General features: G+C 41.3%; 1 protein-coding gene across 2 annotated transcripts in view; it reads left to right on the top strand.

The window, feature by feature from the left end:
- The window catches only part of TTC27 (tetratricopeptide repeat domain 27), a 186,632-nt gene extending 166,105 nt beyond the window's left edge, over positions 1-20,527 (top strand). For both annotated transcript variants that reach the window (XM_042933281.1, XM_042933280.1), the window contains 4 exons: positions 9,627-9,824; positions 11,110-11,221; positions 15,448-15,548; positions 20,288-20,527. In XM_042933281.1, coding sequence (XP_042789215.1) covers positions 9,627-9,824; positions 11,110-11,221; positions 15,448-15,548; positions 20,288-20,410 — 534 coding nt within the window. In that variant the 3' untranslated portion in view covers positions 20,411-20,527. The remainder of the gene's footprint in view (positions 1-9,626; positions 9,825-11,109; positions 11,222-15,447; positions 15,549-20,287) is intronic.
- The last annotated feature ends 781 nt before the right edge of the window (positions 20,528-21,308 follow it).

The raw sequence follows: 21,308 nt of genomic DNA, 5'->3' as shown, positions 1-21,308 counted from the left end.
TACTTGAAGCTTCTACACCTGGGGAAAGAACGCCATCTGAGTGGGGTGCTAGAGGTCACTGTCCCTAGAAGGGGCGGCCATTCGTGTAGTGCCTCCTGAACTGAAACTGGAAGATGACTAGTAGAAACTGGGTGGGTGTGCTGGGGAGACACTGTCTCAATGATCTCAGAGTCATCTGGGTCTTTCTACTTAAGACTGCTGGATTTGTAGCCTGCGGCCACTGTAACAAATCACCTCAAACTTGGCGTCTTCAAACAAGAGAAATGTATCCTCGCCATTCAGTTCTGGAGGCTAGAAGTGTGAAATCAGGATGTTGGCGAGGCCGTGCTCCACGTGAGGCCGTGGGGGACAGTCCTTCTGTGCTTCCTCTGGCTGCTTGGGGCTCCTGGCGCCTCCTGGGATTGTGGTGGCATCGCTCCCGTCTCTCCGTCTTCACTTACCTCTGCACCACCTTTTCTGTGTGTCCTCTCCTCTTCTTAAAAGAACTCTGGTCAGGGGCGCCTGGGTGGCGCAGTCGGTTAAGCGTCCGACTTCAGCTCAGGTCACGATCTCGCGGTCCGTGAGTTCGAGCCCCGCATCGGGCTCTGGGCTGATGGCTCAGAGCCTGGAGCCTGCTTCCGATTCTGTGTCTCCCTCTCTCTCTGCCCCTCCCCCGTTCATGCTCTGTCTCTCTCTGTCTCAAAAATAAATAAACGTTAAAAAAAAATTTTTTTTTTAAATAAAAAAAAAAAAAAAGAACTCTGGTCATTGGATTTAGGGCACACCTACTCTGGTATAACCTCTTCTTTTTTTTTTTTTAAACCCGAACCCTGATAAAACCTCATCATAACTGATTATGTCTGCAAAGACCCTGTTTCCAAATCAGGTCCCATTGTGAAGTTCTGTTTAGACATGAATTCAGGGAGGACGCAAATTTACCACAGCTGACCTGCCCCGACTGTTAACATTCCTTTTCAGAGAGAAAGCAGTGCCTTTGAGTTTGGGAAAGATAGGGGAGTGCACCCAACACACACCTCGTTGGTTAGCCGTAGTGATAGCAGAAGTGCCGTGCACAGACACACAGCAAGGGAAGGCCAGAGAGCCCACACTGGTCATATGAAGGCCTTGCCTTTAGCAAACGATGCCAGCTGCCTGAACATCTGGAAGTGGCAAAAGAGATCGTAAGGATAGGGAGGGAACTCCCTATAGGAAACTAATAAAGCTTTTCAAATAGCTCTTCGTCATATGCAATATTGACAGAAAAGACTGGAATCCCATGCCATGGTGGGCAAAAATAGGATTTCTCTTATTTTTAAGTTGTCCAAGTCTAGTATAGTTAATACACAGTGTTATGTTAGTTTCAGGCGTACAATATAGTGACTCAGCACTTCCATACATGACCCAGTGCTCATCATACCAAGTGCCCTCCTTGAACCCCATTGCCTATTTCATGCATCCCCCCACCCATGTCCCCTGTGGTAACTGCCAGTTTGTTCTCTCTAGTTAAGAGTCTTGGTTTCTCTCTCTCTCTCTCTCTCTCTCTCTCTCTCTCTCTCTCTCTCTCTCTCACAAACTAGGATTTCTAAGAAGGATCCATTGTTAAGCTTCAGGAGATCGTGATATGACCTGCAGCACTGTGAAAAAGACGTGTGTGTGGGTATGCGCATATTTTGGAAAGAGGCTTCCAAAGTCTCATTAGATCCACATGGGTATCCAGAATCCCAAGAAAGTAAACACAGACTAAACGTATCTAGTGAAGAGGTAGACTGTTAGGATTCGTTTTCAGATAAAAAGTCTTGTTGGCCCTGTCTTCTCCTCACCTCTGTAAGTTGTGTTACATTACAAATGGGAAAATACTACTGAATGCATGTATCTGTTGCTCTAGTTTTTGCACGTTCACAATGTTGTCCAACACATTCACATTCCAAGCACACTCACTTTCTCCCCACTCCCCACACCGTTTCTCTTTGGCTCCTTAGCTAGGGAGAAGCATCTTCCCACATGGCCTCCACTTCCCCGCTGCCAGCCTCTTTGGAGCCCATGCAGGTTAGGCTTTATCTCCCCCAGGCTACTGAGCCCTGCTGTTGTCAGGTCCGTGCGTCCTAACACTTCCTGGGGACACTTGTCAGGCCTCAGGTTCTTCAGCCTGTCAGCAGTGTTTACTGCCACAGATCTCACTCCCTCCTCGAAACGCGTCCTTCGCTTGGCTTCCAGAATTTTACAGTTCTTACCTTACCAGCTGTGGCTTCTCCATCTCATCTCCACACTTCCCTTCTCTGTGACAGCCGCTCCAGGCTCATTCCTCACCCTCTTCTCTTCCCCACTTATGCTACTACCCCTGGCGTCTCACCATCACCTTGGTTTTCCTTCTTCCCTTTCTAAGGTGATATATATAATGAAAACAAGGTAAAAAGTTTTCTCCCACATGACCCTTTAATTCTTTCTCATGGAAGCTCTTCATTTTATTTCATTATGGTTGCACTTTTCAAATGTCTTCATTTTTTTTCCTGTTGGCTCATACTCCCCTGGTGATGCCGGCTTTGCACGGGTAATGTGTGCTGGTGGGAGGGGTTCACGCAAGCCCAGGACCTAAGGGGTGCCCTTTCTTGTGAGTCTGGGACCTAGGGGGAGTCTCACCCCTTGGGTACACCTCACCACCGCCCCCTCCCACCACCACCAGGTAGCCTGGCTCCTCGGGAAACCTCCCTTTTTTCTGCCAGGTGCTGCTTTCTCCTCGTGCCCGTGTTCCTGAGTAGCCCTCTAACTTCAGAAAGTGTGGGACTAGCCAGGCCGCTGGGACCTGTTGCTTTCCACTTCCCACTGGCCGGGCCCTCTGCCCTGCTGTACCCACAGGTCGCTGGCTTACCCTGGGCTGGCTTGGAGAGCACTCACCTGTGAACGTTGGTGCCTGGCACTCTTCCGCCCTTCGCTGCCCTTGTCCCCCATACCGGGACCAGCCAGTTGCTGTCTCCTATGGTTTCTCACGTATTTGCTGTTTCCACCTCAGATTCATCAGCTTTCTCCTTTCTCAAGCGATGTATGGACTTGGGGTTCAGAAAGAGGAGCTAGCCATGGGTTAGCTTGTGAGCTATATAATTTCCAAAATGATCAACAGTAAAGATGTTTTCATATTGGAAAAAAATGAGTTGAGCACAAATTAAGAAAATGTTTAAATGTCTTTAAAAGGAACTATGTTTTGGGAATGCAAGCTGGTGCAGCCGCTCTGGAAAACAGTATGGAGGTTCCTCAAAAAGCTAAAAATAGAACTACCCTACGACCCAGCAATTGCACTACTAGGTATTTATCCACAGGATACAAGTGTGCTGTTTCGAAGGGACACATGCACCCCCATGTTTATAGCAGCACTATCAACAATAGCCAAAGTATGGAAAAAAGCCCAAATGTCCATCGATGGATGAATGGATACAGAAGATGTGTGTGTATATATATATATTGGTGTATATATATATATATATATATATATATATACACACACACACACACACACACACACACACACACAATGGAGTATTACTCGGCAATCAAAAAGAAGGAAATCTTGCCATTTGCAACTACGTGGATGGAACAGGAGGGTATTACGCTAAGTGAAATTAGTCAGAGAAAGACAAAAATCCTATGACTTCACTCATAGGAGGACTTTAAGAGACAAAACAGATGAACATAAGGGAAGGGAAACAAAAATAATATAAAAACAGGGAGGGGGACAAAACAGAAGAGACTCATAATTATGGAGAACAGATGGAGGGTTACTGGAGGGGTTGTGGGAGGTGGGATGGGCTAAATGGGTAAGGGGCACTAAGGAATCTACTCCTGAAATCATTGTTGCACTCTATGCTAACTAATTTGGATGTAAATTAAAAAAAAAAAAAGGAACTATGTTTACGTAGCAAACATTTGGAAAGAGATTTAAGTTCACTAATAATAAAAGAAATAGCATTCATTGTAATAGCTGCATATACCTTTAGAAGAACAAAATATCAGAGATTTAAAAAGTAATTAATACAGCCAGTGCTGGTAATGCACAGTGAAATGATGCATTTTCATGTACTACTGATAGGCATCTAATTTGATTTAGCCCTTCTAGAAAGTATCACACTTACCTCCAGATTCTTAAAATGTTTATTCCCTTGATTCCATAATTCTGTTCCTGGAATTCTTTTTTTTTTTTTTTCTTTTTTTAAAGATTTTTTTTATTTTTTTCAGTAATCTCTACCCCCAATGTTGGGCTCAAACTCCCAACCCCAAGATCCAGAATCACAGGTTCCACTGACTGAGCCAGCCAGGCACCCCTGTTCCTGGAATTCTTTTTTTTTTTTTTTTTTTTAACATTTATGTTTTTTGAGACAGGGAGAGACAGAGCATGAATGGGGGAGGGTCAGAGAGAGGGAGACACAGAATCCGAAACAGGCTCCAGGCTCTGAGCTGTCAGCACAGAGCCCGACGCGGGGCTCGAACTCACGGACCGTGAGATCATGACCTGAGCCGAAGTCGGCCGCTTAACCAACTGAGCCACCCAGGCGCCCCTCTGGAATTCTAACCTAAGGAAAGTTTCAGTGTGGAAAAAAACTTTGGGCACAAAAGATAGGCATTGAAGCGTTACTTATAGTAATAAAAACAACACTGGCAACCATGGAAGCAGTGTATTTATCTGACTACAGGGAAATTGTTAAATAGACTACAGTCTGTCAACCCAATGGAATATTTTGAATCTGTTAAAAAAATCTATTTTAAAGATTATATGAAAACAAAAAAATACTATGACATAATGTTAAGCGAAACAGGTAAGAGAAGACAGTTTACATAGTATTAAAAAATTTACACATAGCAAAAAAATTAGAAGAAACTCACTGCAATGTTAGTAATACTTGTATTTGGGAATTTTATTTTCCCTTTTTATTTTTTATTGGCTCTGATGTCTTGAGGAAAAAAAACAATAAAAAATAAAATTACAAAAACCTGTTTGGTTTTGGTTGATTCAAGATTTGGCAAAGAAGGGGTGCCTAGGTGACTCAGTTAAGTGTCCAACTTCGGCTCAGGTCACGATCTCATGGTTCGTGGGTTCAAGCCCCACATTGGGCTCTGTGCTGACAGCTCAGAGCCTGGAGCCTGCTTTGAGTTCTGTGTCTCCCTCTCTCTGCTCCTCCCTCACTCATGCTCTCTCTCTGTTTCTCTCTCTCTCTATCAAACAAACAAACAAATAAATAAATAAATAGATTTGGGGGAAGAAATGATAATGAAATGATCAAAGTTACTAGTATACATATTTCATAAAAAATAAATTTTTCTGGTGTAAAACTATTTCTTATTAGAAAGGAGGAAATAACAGAGGAGTAAGGAGCTGTGCTTTGTAAATTAACACAGCGAATGCTTGACAACAATATCCAGGACTTGGACTACGGGTTCACATCCAACGCCGCCTTCCCCAGCTGTGTGACCTTGGACAAGTTACTTGACTTCTCTGTGCTCCAGTTTCTTCATCTGCAGAGTGCAAATAACAAGAGGACCTTTGTAGAGGCTCTGGTTCTGACACATGCTCATATTCTTTCTCTGTCCCTCTCACATCTATATATGTAACTGTTATCTACCATTGTCATAGTCTTCTCCATCAAAGCTCAGGAGTCAACTGTCACTGGTGTTCAGGACCCCTCTCTGCACCTCACTTGCTAGGGGAGGCAGAGAAAGTACATTTTGCCTCTCTTGCCTAAGTGTATTTGTAAAGTGGGGCTAGTAAAGTGCCTGTGTCCTAGGATTGCTGTGAGACCCCAGTGAGATCAGGTTGGTCATATGCTTACCACGTAGTGATGCTCATAGCGGAGGCACTAGGGAGGTACTGAGAGCCGATGCCACGTCATAGATTCTGTTTTTCTTTAGGTCTGTTTTGAAGCATAAGGAAAGTCAGGGGCACATGGTGAGTGAGTTAACTGTGAGGGTTTTGCTGTCCACTTCTGATGTAGTAAGGAAGTTGGGGATCATTGATAATCCTGATCGTTTATAGGCTTATATTGCTTTACGGTTTCGAAACTGTTTACATGTGTGTTGACTCCTTGATACAACGATTCTGTGATGTAGTAGGTAGAAGGCCCGACCTCATTACCACTGTTCACCAGTGTTGTAGTCGTACCCCCTTACTTTCGGTGGACTTTAGCAACTGATTCTGTATGCTTCCTCTTTACTCTAGATCTAGCCGGTCTTGAGTACTTGGTGTTTTAGGTAGATGGCGCTTGTAGTACTTTGGACATAAAGTTTTTTGTCCTTTTGTTTTCTCCATATGAGCACCCCATTCAAGTGGCCGTATCTTGGATTCTGTTTCCCCAAGAGTTGTTCCATCTCTAAATTCTTCAACTTCAATATTCTATTCTTCAGCCGCTTATTACATACTTAGTAATTCATTGTTTTAACCAGTTACTACTAATTTATTCCTAATAGTTACATTTTTATTTAGGTTACATTTACTTGTTTAACTTTTTTTTTTTCATTTTTGATTATGCAAAGGATTGTAATGCTGGTAAACATCATAGACTACCCAAGAGGAAACTGTATTGTTTGGTGATTCACTTAGTCAGAGTTCTATTGTAGTAACCTTTGCTGCTTTTTTTTCTTTTTTAAGCTTATTTATTTGAGAGAGAATGAGACAGAAGAGAGAGTGAGCATGTGTGTGTGAGCAGGAGAGGGGCAGAGAGAGAGGGAGAGAGAGAATCCCAAGCAGGCTCCATGCTGTCAGCACAGAGCCTCATGTGGGACTCAAACCCATGAACTGTGAGATCATAACCTGAGCTGAAATCAAGAGTCAGACACTTAACCAACTGAGCCACCCAGGCACCCCCTCCTCCTTTGCTTCTTTTAAGTTACAAATATTTACTTCTTTCCTTTCCTTTCTTCTTTTTTACACATATTTACTTTCTAAAGAAGAATTTAAATATGTGTTAAAAGTTACTGTTTTTGTAGTCAGTCTGTATAACTAGAATGTAGTTTTTCTCACTAATTAGTTTGAGGAAAATGGTGCTATTAGACAGTAAATTATAAAATTAATGTTTTTTAAAAAATAATTCTGTTATCACTCTGAGACTACTTTTTAAGATTATAAAATAACTCCATTTGTTAATGGAGTTTAATAACTCTTTTTTCCCTTTAGTGCATGGGACTTTCTTAATTACAAGAAATAACTTCTTATTTAATGTTTTATTAAAGTAGAGTGTACATATAGAAAACTATACAGATCATAAGTAAACATAGGAATTTTCATGAAGGGAACACACTTGTGTCCCCAGCCCCTGGAGCATGAGTCAGATCATTGCCAGCTCTCCCAAAGCTGTCCCAGCCCCCTTTCAGTCACTAACCACCCCCTCCCCTGTGCCAAGGACATAAATTGAAAGTAAAATCTAATAAATGAATATTCATGTTGCCGTCATTTTTTTGTTTCATCTTTTCCAATCTTTGAATGTGTTTATACTTGCCTTTTCTGTTTTTAAATTAAAATTTTATTTTATTAAGATAACACAAATGTGTACACAAGTTAAATAGTAGTAAAAGGCTTAAAACAAAATGTAGCAATTTCCTGCTCTACCCCTTTCTAGTCCTCAAGATCCTACTCCCTAAAGGAATGTATAGCATTTAGTATATACTGTATTTCTTTTCCCATTTGCACATTTCCAGATTTCATAATATAAGTATATGCTGCTACTTTTTATTAACCAAATTTAGATATTATCTGTTGATTTCCTATTATAGTAAAGCAAGGTCTTAACTCCCTTATATCAGCATCTCTACTACTTCTTTTATCTTCTTAATATATTTACATTAAATTTTTTGGCTAAATGAATATTCTCTATTAACATTCTATGCTTTACATATAAAATTTAAAATATTACAAGGTACTATGATTGGTGGTTTGTTTTATTGCTTTTTGTTTTTTATGATATTATTAATTATTGTCTTGGTTTTCACACTTTTCTCTCTCTTTGTACGTCTCTTGTCTGAAATCATAATGTCTCCTGCCTTTCTTCTTCTGACTTTTGGTCTGGATACAGTCACCAACGCTTGTTATTGCTAAACCCAGTGGAGTCTTCCAGCCCTAAACTTTTGTAGATGTGCTCTCCTTGTTACTTCCTCCTTCCTTGGTTTCCATAACATCACTTTCTCCTGTTTTTCTGAACACTCCTTTTTAGTCTCACTCATGCATAGACCTCTATTCATCTTCCCTTAAGTGTGCGTTCCTTAAGATTCTATCTGGGGGTTCCTGGGTGGCTCAATTGGTTGAGCGTCTGACTCTTGACTTTGGTTCAGGTCATGCTCTCATGGTTCCTGGGTTCAAGCCCCACACTGGGTTTTGTGCTGAAGCATGGAGTCTGCTTGGGATGCTCGCTCGCTCTCTCTCTCTCTCTCTCTGCCCCTACCCTGCTTATGTACACTCTGTCTCTCAAAATAAATAAATAAACTTAAAAAAAAAAGATTCTATCTGTAATATGATTCTTACCCAGAAGAATCTCTTTAGGTAATGTCTGCCATGGCCATGAATGACTTCTGTTATCTGTTTCTTCTTACAGAACTTTCTTCTACATATATCTGGCCATTGAACATACAGATAGAGAGACTATGAATACATTTTTCTTGCTTCCATACCTGTTCAGGGTCCCACTCTCTTCTTGTGACATCTGCATATGAATTATGTGGAGGCTTTGGTATCTGTCTGTCTATAGTTCTTTACCCTACCCTTCTCCTATTCACACAGGCACACCACTTCCTTACCCTTTACTGTTCCCTTCACACACACACACACACACACTCAATCTCTCTCTTTCTCTCTCTCTCTTTCTCTTTCTTGCTCTCTCTTTTCTGACCTTTCTCCTCTCAAACATGTGCACTGCCACTCTCCATTTTTATTGGCAAGAAGGCTAAAAATTGTCTCCTGCCCATTGTCTCTTCATGTAGGTAAAGTGAGGAGATGGGATGTTGGGCCAATTGTCAGATCCTAGAGAAAGCAGAGTGTTTTACTAATTTAGTATGCTTCATTTATACTTGATAGTAACTATTTTAATAGATCATCCATTTTAAAGCGTGTTAATCCTTGAAATGTTTAAAAAATGATCACTTGATAGTGCATATTCATATAGTCTCTTCTGCCTTGTTACTTTCAGATTTAAAGTCATGAATGGGATTGTAATATGAATTTTATTACTTTCAGAATTAAAACTACACATTTGGGATTGTAGTGTGAATTTGCAGGTGGAGATCTTGTCCAAACAAGAAGGAAGAAGCGCAATTAAACGTTCTCCTGTCCACTCTTTTGCTATATGCGATTCAGACCATGAGTCTGAGCTTACATTCCTAAAAGCTACAGGTGTCCATCAGATCATTCAGAGAGAGCACTCAGATTGAGAAGACAGAGGCATCGAGCCTGTGAAAGAAGAGCCCTAAGGAGCCCTAAAAGGGAGCATAGAGAGCTTGTCAGTATGTGATTTTAGAGAGTGGTTCAGGACTTTTATTTGTAAAAAGTGTAAAGGTGATATTCCAACAGGTCTCAGGGTTTTTCACCATCATTGTTATTGATGATGGTGATGGTAGCCCTTTGTTTTTTGTTATTATTTCGTTGTTCTTGGCTTACCCGTTTGTTCTGCGCATTTTTTAAGGTCCTTAAAATTCTGGTCAGGGCAGTGCTTGATGGGATGACTGATCGAAGTGGAGATGTTGCAACTGACCTCAAAGGAAAGCTGCGGGAGTTACTTGGCAGAGTGACTTCAAGAGTGACAAATGATGGAGAAATCTGGAGGCTGTATGCCCAACTGTATGGAAATGGGCAGAGCGAAAAGCCTGATGAAAATGAAAAGGTCAGTCCTCTTCCAGTCCTCCTGGGTGCTTGCCTTTTGCTTGAATGACGTGTGGGGCATCTGCTTTGATGGTTGGAAGCAGAGATAAATAGCTTAAAGGGGAAGATTGATATGCTCAGGTCTTCTGTCTTGATTCAGAATCTTTAACATAAGCACTTGGAATTGCGGGCAGGTTAAGACTCGTAAGAATTCATCTTTTCTCTTTTCGTGGGTTTTTCTCACACGGTTGTTCTCTGCTTCCTGCAAAAGGCTCTGTCTGACCTGCTCCCCTGCTGGAGCTGCCTCAAGTAGCTGTCCACAGTATATACCCTGCAGCCCTTGCCCCAGGCCCCTTGCTGAAGACTCGGGTAGATGGGGCTCAAGGACAGAAGAGCGTTCAGATCTGAGACGGGGGCCATGGAAGGGAAGAAGAAAAAGGAACCAGATAAGAATATTAGAGGCGAGCTTTAAGTCTAAACATAAAATGCTTTACAAAGGTCGCCCGGCCCCTTTCTCGAAAGTGCGTTAGAACACCAGTTACACTCAAGTAATGCCTTTGGCTTAAGGGAGCCCCCAGGGTTTCCAAGGTTGAAATAATTGTTTTCTGTTCTTTTCAAAACATCCACAACAAATCAAATGTACTCCTTGCGTGAGTTTGGAATTTGCTGCAGTACAGCTAATCTGTGGGATGGTTAGCCGTCTCTCCTCCCTCCGTCCACCCAGCTGGCTTCTGCCATTGCCTGTCTGCCCAGAGAACACATACTTACATGCACGCATGCACACACTCCTACCTGCCATCCTTCCATTTCTTCTTGAATTATGAGGCTTTACATATGTGGAATCAAGGGTAGTCTGAAGTCTCTCATCTGTGACTTCTCCCTCAAGATTCTGCAGGGATGGAGCTGTGAAAGTGTCTTAAACTTCTGTGAGTACACACACCTTTGAGTAATCCCATAGTTGTGCCTGGGTTCATGCCTCGTTTTCCAAATGGGGCTCGTAAGCTGATGGCTACTGATGCTGAGGAAAGGTGTGCAAGCTTCTTCTAGATTTCCAAACCTGGCATTTCTGTTTTTCTGTTTGGAGGGAAATGTCTCTATTAGATACATCCCTTTGATTGCTTTTAATTGCTTATTGCTGTCGGGTGTGCATCTGTACCCCTTCTTTGATGAGAATAGTAAAGGCTGTGCTGCGTGACACAAACGCTCGTTTTTCAAGTTGGAATTAGTTCCATATGAGTTCCAGGAAGCCGAGTTTGAAATGTGAATTACACTTGTTATTCTGAACGTTGTTCTTTCTCTGTCCTCAGGCGTTCCAGTATCTCTCCAAGGCATACAAGTGCGACACACAGTCCAGTTGTTGGGAGAAAGATATGACATCATTTAAGGAAGTGGTTCAGAACGCCTTAGGCCTCGCACATGGTATTTGATGTAAAGTTCTGATATCCCTGCCATGCTTTAATGTATTTTTACTGAAAAAGTATTTGTCAGAAGTGAAGTTCCATTACACATCATTTCAGATTATTTCATTGTATTGAAATTGTTGTATTTGATTCAGCAGATCTTTATAAGACCAACTACCGTGTAGTAAGCACTTTGGAGTAATCTGAACAAATATAGGATAGAGCGGTCTGCGGGATAGAGGCTTGAATGCCATCTGAGTGACAGGTTAGTTAGGAGCTTTCGGTACGTGAAGTATCTTCACAACTGTAGCCAACCTTCACGGCACATAGAGTCTACTTGTGGTTATCATGTAGCGGTAGGGAAATCTGTTAACATTTGCTGACTCCTATTCCTTTATAAATGGAAATATTTATTATCAGAAATACGTAGATTCCTGGAGTACATAGCAACATACAAAAAGCTATGGCTTGTACAAAAGAAACAAAAAATATCCTGTCCCTGCCTTTGGGAGATTTAGTGGGTGATATTTGAAGGGAGGGATAACCTTACGTATAAAGTTGTATGCCTGTTGGGCAAATATATTCCAGATAAAGGTTCCTTTTAATTATTTGCATAAAGAGAAATATACTGGATAAGTTGACAATACATTTCTATATTTATATTTGAACATGGGTGTGTGAGGCCCTGGAAAGGGAGTTCAAATAAAATAATGAAGCTACAGTGCTAAGAACTGGTTCACAGGGACTATGATCCTATCCTAAAGTCTTCCTCCAACTTCTCCTGCAACTATTAATTACAGTAACTGGGGAGCCAACAAGGGACCATAAAAAGGGTAGACCCTTGAAACCAGGGAGACCTAAACTCCAGGACCAGCTCCACCACAAAGTTGCTAGGTGACGTTGGGTAAATGACTTCTCTCTGAGCCTTAGTTCCCTCATCAGTACAATGGGGGTAATACCTACCTCTGATTGTTCGGAAGTAAATGAAAACATATTCAAAAACTTAACAGTATCCTACACATGGTTTAAATGTTAATCCCTTACATTCTCGCCTCAGCCCTGTTCCTCTGGGGTAGAGGATCTGAGCTGTATGATAAGGCATGCAGAACTAAAAAGAGAAAAATGAAGAACAAAAATAGCATTTAATATGTCTCTAAAGAAGTCACAGAACATTCAAACAGCTTAGAAATGGGTTTAGTAGATAATAATTCTACTTCTGGTCTTTGATATCCTTGACAAAAGGGATATAAATATCCAGTTTTCTGGGCTGCCTACCGCTTGGCAGATCCAGTAGATGTGCTGATCTCTGTCTAGCTGAAGTTCAGAGTAGATAAGGTGGAGGTCATTGCTGGGAGACCCATGGAATGTGGCTACAGTTCATGCGGCTTGTGTTGGCCATGGTGGGTGGGCTTAGATGGAGTTCAGTTCTTGTGCCTTTGACCTTTGTGGATATAGTACCAGGTTTGGGAACCCCCATAGCCACGTGTATTATGTATATAATTATAGCAAGGTGCAATCTCCTTGGAAGAATTTATCTTATCTACTTCAAATTGCCAACCCTAAACATTTCTGTGAACAGCTAGCTTTGTAACAGTTAAAGCCAAGGTATTTTCTGTAATCACTAAGTGTTGCTATTGAACCTGTCAAGTATAAATGCACAGGTTAAAGAAATAAGTGTTGCAGTAAAAAAATCTTCATTTACATCTTAAAGTTGGTTTGAAACTATTTTGGACACTGTTTTTTCATCAGGGCAATACTGGGAGAAAAACAAGTGTTTATTCTTTTAAGTTCCCTTTGACTTTAATGATTTAGGTGTTAGTGCTCCAACAACATTTTAAGCATATTTTAGTGGATGCTCGGGTTTAGTTTCTGGTGATATTTTAGATTGATAAAGATAAATGTTTGCCTTTTCTTGTTGCTTTTTTTTTTTAATTAAAAAAATATTTTTTCATGTTTATTTTATTTTTTAAGAGAGAGAGAGAGAGACAGAATGCGAGCAGGAGAGGTACAGAGAGAGAGGGAGACACAGAATCCGAAGCAGGCTCCAGGCTCTGAGCTGTCAGCACAGAGCCCAACATGGGGCTTGAACTCACGGACTGTGAGATCATGACCTGAGCCGAAGTCGGACGCTTAACCGACTGAGCCACCCAGGCGCCCCTCTTGTTGCTTTTGTATACCAATGCTCAGCTGAGGAATGAACTGGATTTCTATTCTATTCTGTTGCCCACCTTGCTCAGTTCTGAAAAGGCAATGTAACATTAAAAAAAAAAATCTCCACACAATGACTCCTTTGAGTTGCTCTTTGTAAGAGTAGCTACGTGCTTCAAAAGGCCGGAGAAGACATTACAGTGTCTACATAGGGTTTGAGACCTTTGAATAACAACGTTGTCATTTTGTGCCCCTTTGTATTGTTTGGGGGCTATTCATTTATAGCCTCCGCTCTTCTGTTTTCTGGGAAACGGTGCGCAAAAGCTGGTTCTTTCTTTGCCATTCAGGAACTTTAAAAATAATAGTTATGCATTTTAACTACAGTCTACCTGGAGGAAGCACTGCTGTCTTGGATTTGCTGATAATTTGAAACAGCAGTTTATTTCTCTCTTTTTCTGGAGCTCTCTCTTTATCTCTAGTGCCTTTTGGAAGTGGGATTGAGGAAGGGGTCTAATAGTGTTTGTCTTTTTGATCTGCTTTTGTGTTTTTGTTGTTGTTGTTTATTTGTTTTGTTTTTCAGAATTAAAATAAGGATTTAAAAAAGAATCACAGGGGCGCCTGGGTGGCTCGGTCGGTTAAGTGTCTGACTCTTGATGTCTGCTCAAGTCATGATCTCACAGTTGTGAGATCAAGCCCTGCACTGGGGCTCTGCTCTGGGTGTGGAGCCTTCTGAAGATTCTCTCTCTCTCTCCTTCTACCTTTCCCCCCTCGAGCTAGCTCTCTCTCTCTTTCCCTCTCCCTCTCAACAACAACAACAATAACAAAAAGAATCACAGCTATTTCTGATCCGTTCCTAGGCATTTAACAGCCCACATACCTCAGCTATGGTAGTCAAATTTTCTTCTACTAAGGGACACAGACATCATAATCCTCACTATCTATCTCCAGGTTAACTGTGCCCTTTGAAGATGAGGTGAACATTGTTGATTACCATGCATTCTTTCAACCCTTAGCTGAGAAATGTCAAAGTCTAAGTATTATTTTGAAATGAGAATGTCACACGTTCTCACCAACCATGGAAGACATTAATTAATGATAAAGCAGTTTTTGCCAGGCACAGGCAGTCTTCACCAAACGATCAGAGTTCGCATGCAAGAAAGACGTCTATTTCCATTCCTGGTCTAAGATCTAGGGTACTAAGTAGACTTGCACTGTTGTACTGGTTAGCGTAGTTTTAAAACTGGATCTGGTTATGGATCTGCTTATAGCAAGCATAATTTAGAAGAACAAACACAAGAACAAACCAGTGGAGAGATATCAGGTGCCGTATTTTTACAGAGCTCTTTACTGGTTCTTATAAAGCATGAATAGCCAGGCCTTTTGCTAGTGAGGGTTATGCTTTCTTGGTAATTTCACATTTTAGGAAGAAATGGGCTCCCCGGCTCACTGGAGGCAGAGTAGGGCCACATGGGCAACTCTGTTCTCTCCCTGCCCTTGCTGATGTCAAGTGCAACCCGAGATCCCCATTGCGGTCACCTCCCTGAAAGCAAGCATATAGGTTGTGGAAATCACTCCTTCCAGAATGGTGATGGAAAACCCTGAGTATAAAAAGGAGGTTAGGATTGAGCTGTCAGCACCTGTCATGTCGCTTCACTAGGCCGGTGTCATTGGCTACTGTGAGTCCCTTTTAAGGACTTGGTGCCCCAGGAAGCTACACTAAGATCTGCCACATCTGGTTTTGCCCTCTGTGGACACCTTGTGTTCAGTTAGATTTTGTCTCTTTTTGCCTGGTTTCATTAGTGTATGTCTGTATATGTTTTGTGTGTGTGTATCTGTGTTTAGGGTCTCTTCCTGATGATTTGTAACGTACCAAAAATCACCTATTTTCCTCAAAATTCTCCTTTTAGCAGTAAGTGTTAAGAAAGATAATGAGAACTGTGCACATAATTATTGTCCTTTTACCAAAATAAAGACTCTCCATGTAGAAATATTTGTAGAGTCTGTACTATAAAATCCTAATTAAGCAATTGTTTTTTGTACTTGTAAATTATCGTGACCGGTATTTAATGCATGTTTTCTCCCATGTGTATTTTTCAGTGGCTATGAAACACAGTCAACACAAATCCAGCCCGCAAGAGGCAGTACAGGTGCTCTCCTCAGTTCGACTCAATTTACAGGGCTTGATATCTAAAGCAAAGGTAAGAGTGAAATGTCAATTCGTTTGAAGTGTCACAGGAAGAAGGTGTTAGTATGACCTGACTGCTCTGAAGTGGTCTTTTACACTGGGAGTAATTTTAGGCCCGCGTGACATTTCAGATATCAGCCCCCAGGTGGTCCATTGTCCTGGTGGCAGCATCATCAGCCTAATGGCTCAACTACCCTTCCTGGGTAACTCAGGAGTCTTTGAAATTAATATTTATAATCCAGCCCTACTGCATTCTTCAAGTTAAAGTAAAGCAATGCTCTTTTTTTTTTTTTTTTTAATTTTTAAACATATTATTTATTTTTGAGAGGCAGAGAGAGCATGAGCAGGGGAGGGGCAGAGACAGAGGGAGACACAGAATCCGAAGCAGGCTCCAGGCTCTGAGCTGTCAGCACAGAGCCTGATGCGGGGCTTGAACTCACGGAGTGCGAGATCGTGACCTCAGCCAAAGTCAGACAGACGCTTACCTGACTGAGCCACCCAGGTGCCCCAAAGCAATGCTCTTTTACTTACCATCGCTTTCCCCAAAGTGTGGCACATACATTACTGATAGCACTTGGCTAAAGGTTTTTTTGTTTTTGTCTTTTTAAAAAATATTTATTTATTTTTGAGAGAGAGGAAGGGGAGGGACAGAGAGAGAAGGAGACAGAGGATCCACAGCAGGCTCTGGATCAAAGCAGAGCCCGATGTGGGGCTTGAACTCATGAGCTGTGAGATTATGGCCTGAGCTGAAGTCAGATGCTCAACCAACTGAGACACCCAGGCACCCTAATTTTTTTTTTTAATTAAAAAGAAATTTTTTTTAATGTTTATTTATTTTTGAGAGAGAGAGAAAGAGCATGAGTGCCTAAACTTTTGATTTTAGTGTATATTTATTTCAGTGCATGCTAGAAAAAGTATAACTAGCACATCAAACCTACATTTTCATGAATATTATTGCTTATTTTTCATTTACAGTAGTATAATGTTTCCTTTAAAAAAAGACTTTAAAAAAAAAAGACTTTTATTTAAATTTAAAAAGTTCGGGGCACCTGGGTGGCTCAGTCGGTTAAGCATCCAACTTTGGCTCAGGTCATGATTTCAGTTAGTGGACTCCATCCCTGCATCAGGCTCTGTGCTGACAGCTCAGAGCCTGGAGCCTGATTCTGTATCTCCCTCTCCTTCTGCTCCTTTCCCATTCATGCTCTCCTCTCTTTCTCTCTCAAAAATAAATAAACATTAAAAAAATTATTTGTTTAATTAAAAAAATTTAACTTTAAAAAGTTGAGTTAGAGACAAATATTAAGGAGGTAGTATATGGATTTCACAAACATTGTTAACTTAGGTGGGTGACTCAGGTTTGACAACTAAAACATATAAAATCTACAAACGCCACCTTATAAATGAGCACTTGGATGGAGACACCGAAGAGTCCCCAAGACAACTGGTTTGAAGCCTGGACTCTGAGTCTCTACCTGTGGCAGGTCAGGCATGGGGCGGAGCCTGGGAAATCTGTGTAGCCAGGTGTGGATTATACTTTTGGAAGCAAAATTTAAAGGCATATAACTTGTAACACAATTCAGTGCTTTCTCTTCTCATTTTTTTTTAATGTTTATTCTTGAGAGAGAGAGAGACAGAGCGTGAGCGAGGGCGAGACAGAGAGAGAGGGAGACATAGAATCCAAAGCAGGCTCCAGGCTCTGAATTGTCAGCACAGAGCCCGACGGGGCACTCGAACTCGTGAACCACGAGCTCATGACCTGAGTCAAAGTCAGACCCTTAACTGACTGAGCCACCCAGGCACCCCTCTCTTCTCATTTTTACTCATCTTCACTTTTTAATCGTAGTTTGCAAACGAATCCTAACGCTTCTGAGAGAGTCTGTGTGTGGCAAGTGAAAGTCACTTCTGGACACGTGTAAAACCCTTCCCAGAGTTTGCATGCCTTTTTATCAATTGTTTGATCTTTTCTGATGAGGACATCGTTTTCTCCTGTTTAGATTAGTAACTTGCTTTACTATCCTTTTAGTCTGCAAGCTGGAACCAAGTTCCTATAATCTACCAGGAGGAACCATACTCCCACCCGTCTTGGTGGCATAACTTCAGTTTTGTGTCTTTGAGAAAGCAGCATGAGCTCTCAAAAAAAGTCAGGGTAGCATGCTTTCCTGTGACTTTCCTTCTCAGATCAGGAGTGTGGTTTCCTAGTTGGGTTAGATCACTTACCTACCCGTGATTATTTCCTCAGGATACACTCTACTAGTTCCCTTCTCTCTGTGCAAAGCTTTTTCTTATGAGTTATTAATTGCATATAAATCTATACTTACATACTTAAATAGTCTTGTCTGTGCAGAGACTGCCTATCCTCCTGTATTGTGGAAGATGCCCAAACATTGAAGATAAGGCCTCAGATGGGGCATCTGGGTGGCCCGGTTTGTTAAGAGTCTGACTTCAGCTCAGGTCATGATCTCGCAGACCCTGAGTTCGAGCCCCACATTGGACTGTCTGCTGTCAGCACAGAGCCCACTTTGGATCCTTGTCCCGCTGTCTCTCTGCCCCTGTCCTGCTCACGTCCTCTCTCGCTCCCTCAAAATAAATAAAACATTAAAAAAGAAAAGAAAAGAAGGACTCAGAGCATCGTCTATGTTTAGATTGTGTTCTCATTAGATCCTAAGGGGTTATCCAAAAATGGGAAAAAATTGCCTCCCAACGCCTCCTTTGAAGCACAGTTTTTTGCTATAAAATTTGGGAGTCTCTGGCTTTATAGTAGATCAGATGCCCTTCCTATTTTTTTCTTTTTTTAACAAATTGGTTTGTAAAGCTGAATTTCAGTCCCAAAAACACTTTTTGAGAGCACCTTAAATACTGAAAATGGAATAGGATAGCTCAGTTAAATAGCTTGCAGTAAGCTTGGTTCGTACCAGTCTCTGATCTTTTCTTGCCAGGCCAGGGACTTCATAGAAATAAAAGCTCCAAGAACCTAGAGACTCACCTGACCTTGTCCCGTCTGTGCTCCCCCAGGATGGAGCAACTCTCCACCCCTCAGCATATTGTCACTGTGCAGATTTGCTCCAGAGGGCATGGAGCTGTTGGGGGAAATGCTGGACACAGAACAGATTTTATCACTTACGTGCTTAGGGATCCTCAGCAAATAATTCATTCTTTCTAAGCCTCGATTTCTATCTGCTTCCTCCTGAGTTCATAGGGGAGTGATGCAGATTCATGATGATTTGCAAGCACTGTAATTCTTAGGAAAAAGCAAATGTGCTGTGTGAGTCCAGGTTATTTTCCTAAAAGGTGTTTTCTGTATCAATCACATTGCAATGTTCTTATGTCAGTCTGTTATGAAATGCTGTACACAATGTGACTACACGGTAATGTGACAAATCTTTACTAAACATTTATGAAGTCCTGCATTCGAGTGAATGCTCTCGGCTCCAAAAATCACTGTGTGAAACTCTAAGCTTGTCCCAGTGATGATACTATCCCTCAAAACATCTTTGGGACTCCCTCTTTAGAATTCTGTCAGAACATTTGTCATGTGATATATGGTAGTGATAGTAAATAGTCCCACAGTAAGGGTAAATTTACTTTTTGTAAACAGGTCAGCTAGTCAAGTCTGATGAAGAAGGTAGATAGTGTGCTGGGGCGTCTGGGTGGTTCATTTGGTTAAGCGTCTGACTCGTGGGTTCGTGGGTTCAAGCCCCATGTCTGTCTCTGCACTGGCAGTGCAGAGTCTGTTTGGGATTCTCTCTCTCTCTCCCTCTCTTTCTGCCCTTCTCCCTGCTCTCTCTCTCTCTCAAACTAATAATAATAAAAAAAGGTAGCATGCTGAGTAAATTACATTTCTGATCAACACACACACACACACACACACACACACACACACACACAGTGGTCATAAAATCCCAAAGCTAATTTTTTTAGGTGCCTGTCTTGCCTCAGCAGGCAGTTCCTAACAGAGGCTTTCCAAAATGTCTCAGCCACGATGGCATCGACCTATGTTGCAATATACCTCCCAAGGCAATTCCTTTTATAGGAGGAGAGAGCACATTCATTTTTATTTTAATATGCTGGGATTCTTTGCTTTTACCAAATCTTGATAATCTTTTTGACCCCTGAGTCCTATGCCATAATTAACTTTTAAATAACATAAAGGCAGGGGGGTGCCTGGGTGGCTCAGTTGGTTAAGTGTCTGACTTCGGCTGAGGTCATGTTCTCATAGTTCGTGGGTTTGAGCCCTGCCTCAGGCTCTCTGCTGACAGCTCAGTCTGGAGCCTGCTTTGGATTCTGTGTCACCCTCTCTCTCTGCTCATGCTCTGTCTCTCTCTCTCTCTCTCTCTCTCTCTCTCTCTGTCAAAATAAATAAACATTAAAAAAATAACATAAAGGGTATGGTTTGTATGAACTTGAATATAAAATGTGTTTGTTTTGTTTGTATACACAATGAATAGATTTGTTTTGTTGAATGAAAAATCCAGAAACCATCCTGTGACATCAAAATGAATAACCGATATTCAGGGCAGCCGTTCTGAAGAGCATAGCTCATTCAAATTTACAGGTTCAGGCACGTTGTTTGATGCCTGGCTCAGTTTTGCAGCTTGTGCGTTTCCAGGATGGTGAACAGAACAAACCCTACCATTGCTGCTGTCATGTGGTATTATTATATACAGGGAGTTTGACTTCTCTGCTCTGTACCTATCTTATTTTAAAGAGATTTGTCATTGTTTTGATAGTTCTCCTTTGTTCTTTATATTGCAGCAACTTTTCACAGATGCGGCGAGTGGAGAGATTTCCAGGGAGCTCGCTGATGAAATGGTAGCTATGGACGCCCTAGTAATTGAGCTACAAGGCCTTAGCAATGAGTTTCGAAATCAGTATTGACCATCCTGGGAACACTTTCTGGAAAAGGAGCTCTCACCTTCTGAGTTTCTGAGTTTCTCTCATACCTATGCATCTGAAACACAAGATACTGATTTTTTAAAATAAATTTCTCTTTTATGGCTAACATTTTTGTTTTGTGATTTTTCCAAATGTTTGAGCTTTCTGAAGTACGTTAAAAGTTCCCTGTTTCTTTAGGCTTAGTTACAGTTGAATTCAGCATCTTTATCATTCTTGAGGTGTTTCTGCACAAAGAACGAACAAATTGTAGTTTTCTTTTTAGCATAGGGTTTATTCTCTCTCGGCCTAAAATGATATAGATCATCCTTTGGAAAAACTTAGTCTATACCAGGAAGAAAATATCACACACTACAAATTTGTAGAATCGTTAGATCGGCTGCTTTATTACTCAGAAGTGGTAAAAGGGTAGATTGAGTGACAGAAACCTTTTTCCTTCTTGAGATTTTGTATTTGTGTCTGAAAAATACAGACTTGGCTAAATTAGAAATGTGCGTATGGTTTAGCTTCAAAATCAAGAAAATGCAAGAAAAAAAAATGCAATAACCCAAATTTTGATTCAACCATTAGCCACTAGTAACCAGGCAGACCCTTCTCCTTTTATATACTGCGAGCCCTCGAGATGGTTGTTCAATAAGGTTATTATGAGTGAAGACAGCCATAAACGGTGCCATGTTACAGAGATGCCAAAGTAAAATGCTTTCTTAGCAATGTCTGTGGAAACAAATATTGAAGGCATTAGCTGAGTTTAATAATCTTACTACAAAAGTCGTAGTAAGGAATTCTCAGTCCTGGCGTGGGTTGCTGAATTTTGGGTCCCGTGCATCAGTCATCTGACCCTTGCTTTTATCTATGTTCTTATTTATAAAATGTGAATAATTAC

Source organism: Panthera leo, chromosome A3, assembly GCF_018350215.1.
Source record: "Panthera leo isolate Ple1 chromosome A3, P.leo_Ple1_pat1.1, whole genome shotgun sequence".
Classification (NCBI taxonomy): Eukaryota; Metazoa; Chordata; class Mammalia; order Carnivora; family Felidae; genus Panthera; species Panthera leo.
Note: the sequence above shows the minus strand (reverse complement) of the source record. Positions and strands in the feature narration are given on the sequence as shown.